The sequence below is a fragment of the Pocillopora verrucosa genome, chromosome 3 (genome assembly GCF_036669915.1).
Source record: "Pocillopora verrucosa isolate sample1 chromosome 3, ASM3666991v2, whole genome shotgun sequence".
NCBI classification, from domain to species: Eukaryota; Metazoa; Cnidaria; class Anthozoa; order Scleractinia; family Pocilloporidae; genus Pocillopora; species Pocillopora verrucosa.
The window spans coordinates 20,317,915-20,334,053 of NC_089314.1; the positions used below are offsets into that span (position 1 = coordinate 20,317,915).

The following is a 16,139-nucleotide window of genomic DNA, read 5'->3' on the forward strand; positions in this document are numbered from 1 at the left end:
CGTGACGTAACAAAGATAAACAATATACAGTACATGTTTCAATGTCGGATATGTCAGACGCTGACCAACAGCTAATAAACAAAGAGAAGATGAAGAAAACGTGACCTGAACAACATCTCTTATAATAACACATGGAGGATACGAGAGATCAAAGGTAGAGTAATAATCAAGTGGTTGAAGTTCTTTTTTAATTCATAGAAGGCTTTCTGAAGCAGATTGAAAATATTTTGTTTTTCTCTTGAAGTGTTGGCGGGAATGAATCAAGCGCTGGCGCCTGCAGTTGGATTAGTAGTTGGTTTACGTGGTCCCCGACCTCAGAGAAGCTGTTAGAGGAAGCAGAGTCTCAAATATTACAAAGTGAGGGTTCAGTGATCATTATTTCAGCGAAACTTTATGATGTCGCGATCAAACGAGTGAAACATCGCGTGTATTCTATTGTCGCTTAAAAAGTTACGTCAGCGTTTTATTTATCTGTTTGCGTAGATTGTTCAAAGCCATCTCAAAGCTTTGACTAATTCATTCGCTTTACGGACTTCACAAAACTACGTACTGCGACATCCCTCATGTTTGAATTACTTCCAGGGTTTTTTCGTGCTGTACGTGTCCTGCCCTGCATAATAATTTCTATAACCCTCTGACCTTGAACTGCCTTCATTACATCCGTGTGCCAAAACTTATTACGTAACCAGATTCACGCCAAGAACGGGAAAACACACTCCCTTGCATTGGGCTCTCCTAAAAGGTCGTACTAAGCACATTTCTACTAAAGATATAATTTTTCAATTTTATGATTACTGCATCATCCGTGGTAAATAAAACATGGCAAACAAAGTGAAAGCGGGGCTATATTTAACTCTGTCTTCCTGATGAAACTTTCTCATAGAAACCCAATCTCATTATGAAAGCCGATTTGTACCGTTGGAAAATGGACAGAGAATATGGACATTAAAGTTTAATCCAAAAGCTAGCAGAGTACCATTGGTCTTGGTTCATGGGTTTGGAGGAGGTGTTGGTCTTTGGGCATTAAATTTTGATGCCCTCTCCAAGAACAGGTCTGTTTACGCATTTGATGTGCTGGGGTTTGGTCGCAGCTCCCGGCCTCAGTTGAGTTCAGATCCATTGGAAGCTGAAGAACAGTTTGTGGACTCCATTGAGAAGTGGCGAGAGAACGTCGGCCTTGAAAAGTTTGTTCTTTTGGGTCACAGCCTCGGTGGGTTCTTGGCAAGTTCTTATGCCTTGAGGTACCCTTCCAGGATCCAACATCTGATCTTAGCTGATCCATGGGGCTTTCCAGTGAAACCTACTGAAGATAATATGAATATACACATCCCTGTGTGGGTTAAATTCCTAGGAGCTGTTTTAAGTCCATTTAATCCATTGGCTGGATTACGTGCGGCTGGTCCATGGGGTGAGTAAATAAATAAATTGCGAAGTTGATGCTATTCTTTCAACATAGTGGATGCCAGCCAGTGTGAGACAAATCTTTTACATTGAATTACATGTTAGGGCCTCCACAGCAGTGGGGGTGAAAGCCTCCCCCCCCTAAGTCCTTCCCTTCAGGCAAGTCCCAAGATCTTATCAGTAATTCTCTTCACTGTCTGCCATAGAGTCTTCACAATGTTAGTTTGGAGAGTTAGGGATTGGATCAACTGTCAATCCCTGAATTGTTATTTTCCTTTTTTCACATTTCTTGTCTGCTTGATATTGAAATAATATTGTAAGGAGAAATTCTGTCTCTGTGATTCATGGGAGTTAAAGGTTAAGAGGCTCTCCTTGGTATAAACCAGGTAAAGGCCTGACCTGAAAAGTAAGATCCTCATTGTCCCATACTTGATGGTTGAAGCGGAGAGCAAAAGGCTATAACTTTATATTATAAATTATATTTTGATTTATTACATAATAATGGAATGTTTGATATCACTTTTTCTTGTAATTTATAGGTCCTTCTCTAGTGCGACAATTCAGACCTGATTTTCAAAGAAAGTTCTCTAGTATCCTGCCAGATGATACCATATTTAACTATATTTATCACTGCAATGCACAAGTACCTAGGTAAGAGAGAGAGAATTGGTGATGAGTAAAAGATTTCTGTGATTTCCAACAAAAGGGTTTTTGTTGACAGTCGACTAATACCCATTTTATTTAGGAATGGAGAGAAGCACTCCAATAGTTACGTGTCTCCTTGAAGATAATATGCAGTGACCTCAACTAGGCAATGGGAAAGACACTGAGGAGTTTTATCAAACAGTTGGTTGTCCCTCATTCATTGCTCAGCACCTAATAAATGATTGTTATTATCCAAGTGCACAAAGTAGAGTACAAATAATGTGCAAATAGAGTACAAATATTCTGCAATATTTTACAGTTATTCTGACAGTTGGTTATTTTGTACTGTAAAAGACCCTGTTTAACCAGTTGGCTGTGTGCGCTACACTTCTCTATCTGCTTTGCTTTTTCCACCTTATGCAAAATCAGCTGAAAGACTTAGCAGAAAAAAGGCAGTTGGATAATATATAACTTATTAGATGTTTTGGTGTGTAGTATTGCTGAGTATTTTTACAAGCTGTGTGATATCTTGACAAGCCCATAGTGTAAGTCAAAATATAGCACAACTCATTAAAATACTCAGCGATGCTTCACACCAAAACATCTAATGACAGAGATATATTTATTCTCTACAGTGGAGAGACAGCTTTCAAGAACATGACAATCCCATATGGCTGGGCTAAGCATCCAATGATATATAGAATTGGTAATGTCAACAGAGACATTCCTATAACCATGATTTATGGATCAAGATCATGGATTGATCACAACACAGGGAAGGAAACCAAAGAAAGACGAAGTGGATGTTACGTCGATGTTCAAGTAATTACTGGAGCAGGACATCATGTCTATGTGGATAAACCTGAGAAGTTTAATGATTTAGTGGAAGGAATATGTCAAAATGTGGACAATGATGATAGTGAAAAATAATTTAGTTTGGTACATGAACATTCAGTCTGTAAATAAGGTTGCCTAAATGGTAGTGCTAATTGTCAAGTTACCAATTCCGTTAAAATCTCATGTGATAGTGTGCTGCACCATTTGAAAATTTTGTGGGTTTTAATTTTTTCTGATGGTGCTAATAGCCCTTTTTAGATCAGAATTAGTCACAGGCAACCAGAAACATTACATGCAAGAAACATCAGAGACTGAGGTTAATAAGTTGGCCAGTTGTCTGCCAATTATTTAATTAGCTAATTGAAAGACTTGAGGAAACTCAAGAAAAATTATATTTTGGGCTAGACTGTGATTAGAGGCTGGTATCCTTGCTCAATTCTGGTGTTTAGTCATCATCAATGAAATGCAATTGATCAGTTGAGAGGTACTTTTCAGCTCCTATTTGAAGTTACTGGTTCCTCTTCATAATCATCACATTGCCACATGAACAAAATGGACATGGAAATTTGTTTACTCAGTGAAACTTGTTATATTTAAATTACCATTTATACCTGTAGATACTTATTGTCCTGTATACATTATTTAGTGAATAATTCTTCACCTCTTGCTACACCATCTGGCTGAAATTACTACTAACAACTAAAAAATTTCATTCAATAAATTGCAAGTTAATTTAGGAGGGTAAACAGTTGGTGATGTAGTTTGTAATACTTTGGAATTAGCTAAGAAAATTGCACACAAAAGACATCTTAGATTTAATTCTCAATTTTAGCCATGTTTAACATGTTGAAAATATTTTGATGTAGGTCTGTGATTAGTTGTAATTATAGTATCATTTTTAAATACATCTTATAACGTAGTGTTATTTTCTAAACACTTTAATTCCTTTATGGCAAATTTAGTATACAGGCACATTTTCCTTGATATTTATTTTTAAATAAAGTAGCTCCAGCCTCTTTATTGTTCTTCAAATTATTAATATAACTAATATGATTAGGGGGAGATTAGCCTAAATGGTATTTTTTTAATTCAATGAACTCAAGGAAATGTAACTCAGAACAATCATAATATATTTGATATTGTATTCTGTGAATTATAAAAAGGGATGATGAGTGATGATACATGTAGTTTTTATCGCTAATTGTAAAGAAGCCTAACTATGTCTCAACTGCACGTCACAAGGATCATTCTAGATTTCTGAGTGATGTTGAGATTGACCCACTGCTGGGAACTTTACAGCAGAAAATGAATAACTCATTTTGTCACTTTCTGGATGAAAGCATGTAGAATTCTGATGATGTTACATTTTTTGACAATGAAATTTTTTACTGCACACTTGTCTGGAATTTTCCCCTTACACTGACCACTATTTTGGAGTAAATTAACAATATTAAGGTCTTACAGTTGTACAGACTAGGATTGTCTAGACACTATTTCAGTTGATTAACTATCTATAATTTGCCTTTGCATGATTCAGCTTAGTCTGTTTCCCTAATCAAAAGTACATATTAAATAAGCTAAGAAATACACTCATCAGTCAAGATCACCCATGAAAACTTGCAAACATGCTCCTCACATAGCTGCAATCCAGCATCTTCACTGATAATCTATAACTCACACTGAAGACAAAGGTGCCAAGAGGTAGTTTTTTAATGACTACCTTCTACTCAACCAACTAAATGAGGAAGGAAAGATTACTTTATACACATCAGAAATCTTCTCCACTTACTTTTAAACCTTTTGACCCCTTAAAAGTAACTCAAATCTATTCCCTTACAATATCACCACTGGATACCAAATTAAGGTCACTTCCTTAAAGGAAATTATCACCAGTTAAAGAGGCCCTTCATTGTTAAATAAATTCTCCTTGTCAGCACCTTAGGAAATGTCTAAAGAACAGCATGGAGAATACTGATCTAAGGACGTAAAAGGGTTAAAGATAATTATTGGCAAACTTTAAAATATCTAAACCCTAGATTTCTGAAATAAATTTCAATTCCATATTAACCTTTCTACAACTCACATGGGAAAAACTATGACATATAAATAAGTATAGTTTTAACTTGTTGGACTTTATATTTCTAGTCTTTTTACACAACTTTTCCATAATTGAAAGCCGACTGTAAGCTGTTACTTGTACAATAGTCTTGTCTTGTGTATCCTCTTTTATGGAATATTCACATTTGGTCTCTGTTGTGGTAAAATGTTTCTTGCCCTGAAGTAGTCTGTCAGTTGCTTGGGAACCTCAGCCAAGACTTCTTTTGCTAAGGCAGCAGGAGAAACCTAAAACGCAAGCTTACTACTTACTCTATTGATCATGCCATAAATTCTTAGTTGATGATCAGAAGATATTTATTATTTTATTACTAGCTCTGCATGTGGGTAAGATGAAGTGAAATCTGTGTTTGAATTGATTCACTTCACAAGCAAAACCAGTCTATCTTTCCTGTTTTGAATTGGTAACTGAATTTACATGACTGTATTGACTTCCCTCAATAAGATAAACTCTTGGTTTATTAAGCTGGCTTTCTTGTTCATAATGTAGACTCTGTTCTTTTTCCCATTTCATAGACCAAAATTTCACCTTGCCCATAACACACTGACACACCCACACAATGTGGCCAATATCAAGCCATCTTGACTGGTGGTGACATCCTTGTAAAGGGTTTGTAATGGAATCATACCTGAATAGGAAAAAACTTTCCCTGGAAAGCCATATTCGAGACTATAATTATACCAAATGAATATATATCCTAAGGAAGGGGGAAAAGAGGAAATTTCAAACAAGGGAGTGGTCTCTCAAGCTGAAATAATAAACAATCACTTGCTTTTCAGTGACAGTCCAGGAACCCATGCAAAAGAATTATGGGCTTCCCATGGAAAAACCAACTGTGGTTTGTAAAAGGATGATCAATACAAAGCTTACATTTTTAAATTTCCTATAGGGGACAAACTGAACAATATCCCTTTGAGCAGCTTTTCCATGAGCCATCAACCTGCTGGCAAAAATGAGAATAGATTATCTACTCAGCAAGGTGTAATAACAGTACTCTAATCTGCATTTTCGGGTTCACTGTACTTAACATTTTAAGCGACCCATACATATGACTCTGATTACCTCTGATCATTTCTATGCAGATCTGATTACATAAAACACAACACTGAATATAATCAACTATCCTGTCCTTAAATTGTTAACCTGTGCATATGGGCACTCATATAGGTATTGTGGCAGAAGCAGCAATTTTGCTCACCAGCTTTACTTTGGTAGGAAGAGCTTGTCTGAGCTCCTGTGTCTGTGAAAACCTGCTTGTATGCTAAGACATACTAATCAAGAATGTGAATCTATATTTTGATTCATGTCACCTGTGTGGCCACACAGACACTTTCATTGATTGACACTAATAAAGTCCAAGTTCAAACGGCCAGAAAAAAGCCCTGCATGTGTATGGCCCAGCAAGATGAAAAATGCAAGAAGACAAGAAGACTGAACAACAGTCAATGATAAAATGCTGAGACAGAGTTACATTTAAGTCCTATTGGAAGGGAAAATATTAACTTAACTCCATAAACAAGTACTTACACTTGGTCATCACTATCTAGTTCCTCCATCATTGCAAAGTCAGCACTTCCAACACCCACAATAATGATTGACATGGGAAGTGCTGATGCCGCCACTACAGCCTCCTTGGTCTGATCCATGTCTGTGATTACACCATCAGTCAATAACAGTAGTATGAAGTAGTTCTAAAAAAGCAATTCAAGCAATAATAAATTGTGGACAATGTGGCATTAGTTAACTATACCCTAAGATACTTGATAAAATTGAAATAAGGTGGTACAAAACTTTGGTAAATACAATGTAAATTTATGTATTGGATTAGATAAAGCATGTCCCTGTTTTTACAACTTACAGTGGCAGTTTGGGAGTGGGCTGCTTCATGTGCAAAGTGAGCCACATGGTTGATGATAGGTGAGATGTTTGTTGGACCATAAAGTTGTACACTCTGTATACAGGCTTGATAAGCTTGTACCAAACCAGCAAGACCTATGAAGTAACAAGACTAGGTTACAAACACCAATGTAATGATCAAGTTGTGACATCATATGAATATGCTCTAGAAGCCTACTGGTTCTGAAGTCGCAAAGAGCAATAAATGCAGCGTGTTAATTTCATGTTGAAGCTCTTCTCAGGTAAATAATTCTTAGTCAGGACATTTAAAACTGATAACAAATAAGTTATAAATAATTGAAGTTCACACCTGCACAATATGGGTTATTGGGATTAAAATTCAATGGAAACTGGTGAGAAACCTGAAATGAAAAAAAAAGGGTTTGTGCAGCAGTTCCTTTCCATTAGAATCTTGTCACTTTTACTATACAGGTAAATTTCAATTTCAAAACTTGAAGCCTAGAAATATCAATCCCACATCACAATTTGATGACAGCTTCCTTGGATGTATGCTTAAAAACTAGAAAGAAAAAATATGAAAAGAGTAATGCCTAGGGGAAAAATAAATACAGCAACAAAAATAAACAAACTGGGACATTAAGAAACGTGTTTCTCAGATTTTTAAGAAAAAGTGAAAAACACTGACAGAGGTATTTTTAGAATATCACTAATAAAATGTTCTGCCTGGAAAACCTACCTGATATGTCGGTGGAATTCTTGCTCCAAATCCAAAGGATGGAAAGAGTTTATCACTAGGAATGTAATAATGATGATTTATATACAACTACAAAACTTATTTCCTCACATCAAAACATGATTTTAATCAACTTTGCTGCATGCACCTCATTGCCGAGTTAACATGCTATGATAATCATAATTTGTTGATTGATGTTTTCCATTTTAGAGTTTGAGTAGAGAGAAGAACAGAAAAAACAAGGTTGAAGTGCCTTTTGCCGGACTATGTACATGTATTTACTCAGAGCCAAAGCTAGCCCTCAGACCTGGACCTTTCGACCAGTTGTCCTGTACACTGGTACTATCGGAGGGAGGCATTGGGATTTTTGGTTTTGCAGTTTTGGTGTTCATTGCAGTTCACAGATTGTCTGTTTTAAAACATTTGGGCTTTGATATTTGTTAAAAAGCACTCCTGGGTTTTTGGATTTGGTATCCAATAGGGTTTTTTTACTTTTCCTATTTGGGTCACAGTTGCACCACCATTATGATGTTGAATAGCTGTGAATTAGATCGTTTAAAGTTTTGATAACAGGGATGTGAAAATTTGTCAGTTTTGATGGTTTTGCATGCGGTTTTTGGTTTAGAAAATTTACAAAATAATGTGTCAGTTTTCTGGACTGATGGAGGGCATGAAACTGTCCTCAAATCTACACACCTATCATAGTCCTGGATGATTTCTCCTACAGCTGTCAGAGCCTGCTGATACTCATTTGGTGCATAAGGGTTGATGTAGTGAAGGGATGTTGACTGGTTTGGTTCACCATTGGAAGCTGTAAAATCTATGCCAACCTATTGGTTATTATCAAAGAACATAATTTGTAGTTATTGATTCAGAAATGAACAATGTGAATCAGAAGTTGTCTCTTTATTTTCATAACAATAAATGGATACCCAAAGCTATCAACACTACTCTAAGATTGTTGTTATAAATTTCCAAACAGATATTGAAAAAAAAAACCCAGAAATAATTAACATGGCTGATCTTTCAGAAAGTTTGCTATTAAGTAAAACAAAGTGCAACTTGAACACATTTTCAAGTTTGTCCCTCTACCCACACTTCTCCTCACTGAATTCTTGACTCCTTTAATCATCAGATAAGTGTGAACATGTAACTTCCTATTACTATGTCTATACATACTCCAGCATATATAGGTGATAAAAATAGACAAATTCATCAGCTAGAGAGAATAACCTTGACTCAACACCAAAAAGTGTATGAGCCACGAGAGAGAATTTTGAATCAACATTGGTAAGGCTGAGACAAAATAATATAAATTAAAGAACTCTCCCTGGATTTCTTATTTTCATCAAGTTAAACATAAATCTACAACTTACTGTGAAGTTTAGCTGGCAGCCACCTTGAATGAAGTCTAAGAACGAAGATACTTTCACAACCTAATGAAAGGATAATTTTTAACAGATGATGATAAAACACTTCAAAAAGATTATCCAGTAACCAAGGGAATTTAAGCACAACCCTCAAATTGGATTGTTTTTTAAAACTGGGCTAAATCACAGTGAAGAGTGACCCTTTTGCCATCTCAGTAGTCTCTTAACAGAAATGATTTATCTGTAAGAAACTTTGTCTTTCAAGAGGAACAATAATCTCTTTGATATTTATTGTATATGTCCTAAACAAATTACAGAAAATCAATTGAAGACTAATAACTAAACAACAATTTCAATTATATTAATGAAAATCAAAAAACCAACCTCACATTTCATGACAAAAACTACTCCAGAATTTTTGTAACCGCGCTTTTTCTTCTGTTTCTTTTCATTAATACATGGCCACTAAAAACACATAAGAGGGTACATCTCAATTATTTGAATTTGTTCCCTATCAATAAAAATACTTAGCTGTTAAGGCTGATCTACTGATCAACTGTATGGGTTTCATGATAATTTATCTATTCAGCTTTTAATGAGAGATCAAAATCACCAATTGAAAGCAATTAAATAATGACATTAAGCTTCTCAGTGATTTCATTTCAAATCTCAGAATCTGAAGTCTTATGTAAAGGATTCCAAGAATCAATATTATGGGAGTTTACACTCCAACTTCCAGAAGTGACCTACATGCTACCTCTCTTTACAGTTTTGATACACTATCCAGAATATAGCTAATAAGAATAGATAAATTGATCAGAAAGAAGACATTATCTTGATGAAATATTAAATTATCGTTTGGTAACTAATATTCTAGGAAACACTTTGCACCTATAGAGGAGAACAACTAAAATCATATTCTAGAGGTTACAGCTTCAAAAATTTGACACCAAGGAAAACTTTGAACAAAGGAGCATAAATTCCAGGTACTACAATAAATGTCTTTAATTTTGTTCTGTACCTCCCTAGATGGTTGAGTAGAGCACATCTCACGAAGATTTGTTGTAAATCCACCAATAAAGTCGTGTGATCCATCAGAATCCCAATCATAGCACAAAATCTGAAAAAAATGATGGAAAATAATATTATATTATTTCAAACTTCCATATCCAGGGAACACCCTTAGGACTAGAAAAAGTGTCCCTCTACATAATATAGAGGTGTCCCTTCAATGAAGGCAACTTATACAATCCATCACTATGGAACCTTTATTCAGGAGACACAATCAGGACTAAGAAAATGTCCCCTAAACAGAGGTATCCCTTTTAAAAAATGTAACACATACAATGGAATTTCTAACCAGTGATATACTCAAGACTAATAAAGTATATCCTTATGAAAAAAGACAATAACAGTTTCTTTTCAAGGAAGGTAACAAATTAAAAGGGTATGGGAGCCTTTTTAAGACTGTAAGAGACAAGTTTTTGTTCTTTGGCTGAGGGTATCCCCTCAATAAAATGCGCACCAACTCTCCAAGTTTATCCACAAGTCTTCTACGACAAAATTTCAAGGAAACTGCATTTCAGTTGGATGGAAAGAGCTACAATATCCTTCCTTAAGTACTTACTCGAATGGTCCTGTCATAATCTCCATTGCACAGTTGCTGCACTGGAATCTGAAATGGTTTCCATTTGGGATTTAAATTGTTCTGAATAACCTGTATAAAGGTTGACAAAAACAAGGTCATTGTAATAAAAGGTATCAAAATCCTACATCTCATCCAATCATGTACATTCACGAACTAACCTCTGTCCTATGTACAACAACAAAACTTCCATCTTCCTTTGATCTTGCAAATTCCAAATAGGGATCACTCTTTCCAAGAAAATCCTTGAAAAAATTTTAAGAGAATGGAACATACATGCATAAACATCTTAAAAACACATTTATGAAATTAAAATAAGTTGCTCTACCTTAGGTAAGATTGGTGATAATATCGCTTGTGTGTGTACATGTTTCATGTAAATCACCCCTGCTATGAAAAAAATGCCATAAAACTATGTCCGTTCCAAAAGTCACCCTTACCCTTATTGGTCTTCTTTTAATTTATAGGAGAAATCACATCACCAATTTTCTTCACTGTTTCTACACACTGGCATGTTATCAGATTATGAGAATTAAGAAGATTATCAATCTGGGGTTTAATTATTGCTTAGATCTAACCCCATATTCTCAGGACTGTTCCAAAGAGAACTATACAACCAGTTGTTTGGAGAATTTAGCTTTCAGAGATTGGGAGTGAAAGGATTAAAAACCCAGCCCAGATCTAGAAGTCCACAATAGTGGTACTACTCCTGGTAACCTGTGCTGTTAAGTTAATTCTGCTTATCTTCCATCACAATTTCATTGTAGAAAAACAATATGCACTATTTGCCATAACAAAGCCATGCCACCAACCTTTTTGTCTAACTTTTCAGCTCTAAACTGGAAATGCACCTCATCGTTTCCACCAGAAACTTCTTCTGCTACCACCTAATAATTGCAGTAGGTTATTTAAAAAATGAATACAAGTGTTTAGTTAACATCAAACAGTACTGGGACCAAATTACTAACTAAAGAATTATTAATAATTCATCTAATACTTGTAAAAAACAATGATCTTAGCATTACCATTATCATTTTGCCTTATGATATCATTAAATATAATTTTTAGTTGTTAAGAAGGAGGGAGGGAGGGTTTGTTAAAATATTTACAATATCAACCCACCGTTATCATCCCAGCTCGATTCTCAGCAGTACCTTTAAGAACTAGTGGTTTTGTATAAGTTCCAGATGACACAAGCTGGAAACAAACATGAGAAATCATGATCAGGGAAATTCAGTAACACATCTCATTGCTTTTTACTTTAATTGTTATTGAATGAATAGGGCTCTTTTGATATGGCTAGCACCTGGTACTTTGAATTGAAAATATTACAATGAAGATCTAACCAGGATTGTCGTATGATATGTAATATTATTCCTTTACCACGCCTTTTTACCATATTAGGGAAATAAAACATGCAAAATATGGCATGGTATGGCATATTTTATGGCATGGTGGACAGAAAGCAGAGCAACAAAATGGCCACACTAAGTGATCCAAACTTCCATTTTTAAGGCTTGACTTTTCAAGAAATAATTTCTTGGTAACTCATATTTTTTTTGTTAGTCATAGAAAGCACGTCATTGGTTTTACTTCTGTCTTTCACACAGGCCATTTTCAATTGATACTGTGCTCAGATGTACCATGGGGTGTATTTCCAAAACACTTGAAAATGAAATGATAATGCCAAAATTATGAGTATCTCATTCAATGGTTGACAAGTCATATAATATGAGAAGACATTCTGCTCATTCCTCATATTTTTCTATATATGTGTGTATTACAGGTTAAACCATTGAATGAGATGTATTTACACAATGTGGTTAATCACTTTGCTCTAAAAGAACTTCTCTCTATAAAGGAGTACGTACAGGGTAATAGTGAAACGTCACTTGAAACCAAAAGTAACAACCTGCTTGGTGAGTTAAGCTATGATGGGCTAAGTACATCTGTTCTAAAATGATCAGCAGCAAAATTATCATCAATTCCATTAGTGCTTCCATTATCAGAAATCAGGATAAGCTTTGGCGGCAAGAGACTGTAAGCTACAAGTGTGCAGACTTTTACAATATTGAAATGTGGAGCAAGTACAAAGAATTAACAGCTAATGAATGATAAATTACCTGAGTGGCTACGAATAATTATTCTGTGATATTTCTGCATGCAGTTTAAGATTTATTCATTTGGAGTTCAGTGTAGTTAAACTGTTAAACATAGATGTAGCTGAGTATAAAAAGTTGTAGACTACCTGACCCAAAGTGCACTCCATTTCCCCTAAGAAATCAGCAGACTTTAGACTCATGGATGAACTGTCAATGTCATAAATGAAAAACTTCAACTTCTGCAGCTCCTCAAAAAAGTAGTCTATAATAATGGCTGTTGAAAATTGAGGGTTCAATGTGTTATCCAACCTTTCTGTTCTTCCAACCTGAGAGTTAAAAAAATGTTGTCAAGTAGAATTCTATTGCATACTGAAAGGAGTATAACATTCTTAAATCAGCTCATCTCTACTGAAACAAATTTCATCCACACCTCCCAAAGAAAATTTTCACTGTGCAAGATGACAAACTTGTACATGTCACCTTCAATGGGATTAAGTAGTATTACACTCAAAAATAAACATCCACTTCTAATTATTTCTTTTTTAGTACATTTAATGACCAAAATGGTGAACTATTGTTTCTATTTCAGTCTTAAAAAAAGTTCCTCCTGTAAATAGTAATTACAGTTTACAGCTTTTAGAACAGTTCTTGTTTTATGTACAGAAAAATAGCGTGGGCAGGCAGCATATTTAAATAAAGTTTTGAATAAATTGACTTTTAACAAACTTTTTTGAAAAGTGTAAACAGGAAGAGTTGACCTAAAATGCAAGATTAATGAAGTCTGACTTGCCAATTGAAATTTAAAGGTCATAAAGCCATAATCAAAATTAAGAAAACTGAAATAATTTTTATTATAAATTGTTTATTTTTAATCATTTTTTTCCTCCAAACCTTGGCAAGTGATAATACAGAATTAGATTTAAGGTGAAAAAGTATGTAAAAAATACAAAATTTTTCAAGGAAAGAAAATTTACAATACAAAATTAAACCACTTAAATTGAGTCATATTGTATATGGGAAGAAGAGGAAAGGGGCACCTCTAGATAAAATATTATTGTGCCCCTTAAGTTACATCAGTATAACAAAAAACTTGTAATTTTTTAGTAAAAAAGTAGAGGAATACTTTCAAAAATAGCTCAGTAAATTGTCAAAGAGATGATGTTTCATAAGTATTGAGGAAGGTACCAGTGTAAGAGTGCTTTTCTAAACATCTCTTTTGATGGTTTGCCTCTCACTAATTATGGGATACTATTCCAAAAGAATCTACCAATAACACTCAGGAAGAATCTCCTGAGATAAGTTCAAAATGAAGGTATGACTACTTGATTAGATGATGGTGGCACTGCAGGTATTGTAGTTACGTAGCTCAGATACTAGTGAAACAGGTATATTAGGAAACTTTTCATTCTGGAAATAATCATAAAAAAGGATACAAGTCAAGTGTTCAGTTTAACAATATCAGGAAATTATAATAATAATAATAATAATAATAATAATAATAATAATAATAATTTACTCTTATATTGCGCGCTTTCCATGAAATGATCAAGCATGCATTACATGATTTCTATCTATAGCAATTTAATACAGGATATCTAACTGATAATTATTTAAAATATACTATGATAAAATTAAAATATACAACATATGCTAAGATACTAGTTATTATCGTGATAAAATGAATAAAAAATTTCAAAAGACTTAAGGAGATACGTAGTGTGGAGTTATTGATTACATTAAAGGAACATAATTTATAATACAAACCACTTTGTTTTGTAATTTTACAATTTGAGACAGTGGAGCATTATAATTATTTCCCCATAGTGTACAAGCATAAGTAAGGTAAGCTAAGGATATATAAGAGAATAATACAAACTAATAAGTGTTGCTTTTGGGACACATTGTTTTAACTTAACCATTATATTTATATTTTTGCTAATTTTGCCACATATGTAGTCAATATATAGTCACACCAAGTGAGGTGACAGTCAATATACACACTAAGGTATCTGACATAAAAGAGGACTTCTCTAAATGAACATTTACTACACTTGATGGTGGATACAAATTGTAATTTTCCTTTTGACAAGGCATAAAAATAAGATACTTAGTTTTCGTCAAATATAAGGTCAACTTATTACTGCATAACCATTTGTAGACAGCTAGCAAATGATTCTTAATTTCACACATTAAATTGTCAAGATCACTTCCAGAAACTGTTAAAGATGTAACATTAGCATATAATCGAGTAAAAAAAAGCAGAAGACTTGAGAAGGTCATTTATAAAAATAATGATTGGCAAAGGTCCTAGTATCAATCCTTGAGGTACACTGGTGGAGATGGAACATGACTAAAAAACAACACCATTCACATACAACTACTTCTTCCTGTTATTTAAATAAGATTGGAAACAGTTACTTTCTCTTTGTTGTAATCCATAATACTCAAGTTTATTTAATAATAATTGATGATTTACTATGCCAAAAGCTTTACTTAGGTTTAAGAATAAAGAAACCACATAGTTTCCTTGATCAAGAGCAGAAGTTATTTCTTCGATAAGACCAATTAGACAGTCAAAGGTTGTTTAACCTGATCTAAATCCATATTGTTTGGAGGAAGTCATGTCTTCATCCGTAAGATAGGACATAAGCTGATTAAAAATACATTTCTCAAATATTTTACTTGCTGAAGAGAGAACTAAAACAGGTCGATAATTATTAAATATACAATAATTTTCAAAAATATTCTCGAATAATTGATTGCTGTTTTACATTCGTCATAAATGACTGCTGGAGAACCTGCCCCACGAAGTCCAACGATCTGAAATAATAAATCTCTAATCTCTAATCTAATTTCGGATCGCCGAGATTTTGCCAATAACATAAATGTGTAGCAATATCCTTGTAAAACTATAAACCTCCAACTTGCTAAACAACTGCGAAACAAACAACCCACATCATCAAATTATATTTAGACCCTGCCCGTAAGTGAGGTTCTCAAGCTATTTCAATTGACGGTTGATTGCGAAACAAAAACATTCTTGAAATGAAATCAAATATATGCCTATGTACACTATTCACCTCAAACCAGCCACCATCTTTAAATGACATCACCACGGCCATTGGGTCAGACTTAGACATGACATCTTTGTCTCGCAGATTTCTGCAAGAAATATTTAGCTGAACACGAGTAACAAACTGTGAAGTTGAAGGGGCGCTTGGAGGTGGAGGAGGGTATGGCGCCTGCATTGTTGGTTAGAACCTTGTCTCGGCTTCCTTTTGAGACGCCTAAAACTAATTAACACACGAATACACAGCTTTCCGACAGGTTTTCAAACTACTTCCTTCATTTAAATGAAGGAATTCGAGAGTGACATCTGCAAACCTCAAAATGCAGATGTGAAGGCAATGGGCGGCATTGACATAAGCCTGGT

General features: G+C 34.5%; 2 protein-coding genes across 3 annotated transcripts; one reads left to right on the forward strand and one right to left on the reverse strand.

The window, feature by feature from the left end:
- Positions 1–21: 21 nt before the first annotated feature.
- On the forward strand, positions 22–4,276 carry LOC131783911 (1-acylglycerol-3-phosphate O-acyltransferase ABHD5). Its single transcript, XM_059100687.2, has 5 exons — positions 22–154; positions 245–357; positions 884–1,408; positions 1,941–2,052; positions 2,682–4,276. The coding sequence occupies exons 1-5, from the start codon at positions 132–134 to the stop codon at positions 2,974–2,976; spliced, it is 1,068 nt and encodes a 355-aa protein (XP_058956670.1). The 5' UTR covers positions 22–131; the 3' UTR covers positions 2,977–4,276.
- On the reverse strand, positions 4,004–16,111 carry LOC131783909 (copine-3-like). Of its 2 annotated transcripts, none has more exons than XM_059100684.2 (16): positions 15,787–16,111; positions 12,853–13,032; positions 11,727–11,801; positions 11,417–11,491; positions 10,766–10,849; positions 10,587–10,676; positions 9,981–10,079; positions 9,344–9,424; positions 8,966–9,025; positions 8,286–8,419; positions 7,593–7,647; positions 7,206–7,257; positions 6,858–6,991; positions 6,527–6,690; positions 5,870–5,942; positions 4,004–5,226 (listed from the first exon to the last, which is right to left on the reverse strand). In XM_059100684.2, exons 1-16 carry the CDS (start codon positions 15,952–15,954, stop codon positions 5,110–5,112), a joined length of 1,641 nt encoding a protein of 546 aa, XP_058956667.1. In that variant the 5' UTR covers positions 15,955–16,111; the 3' UTR covers positions 4,004–5,109. The 2 variants fall into 2 exon arrangements, with proteins under 2 accessions (XP_058956667.1, XP_058956668.1); XM_059100685.2 differs by having other exon boundaries at positions 5,870–5,939; positions 15,787–16,110.
- Between the last annotated feature and the right edge of the window lie 28 nt (positions 16,112–16,139).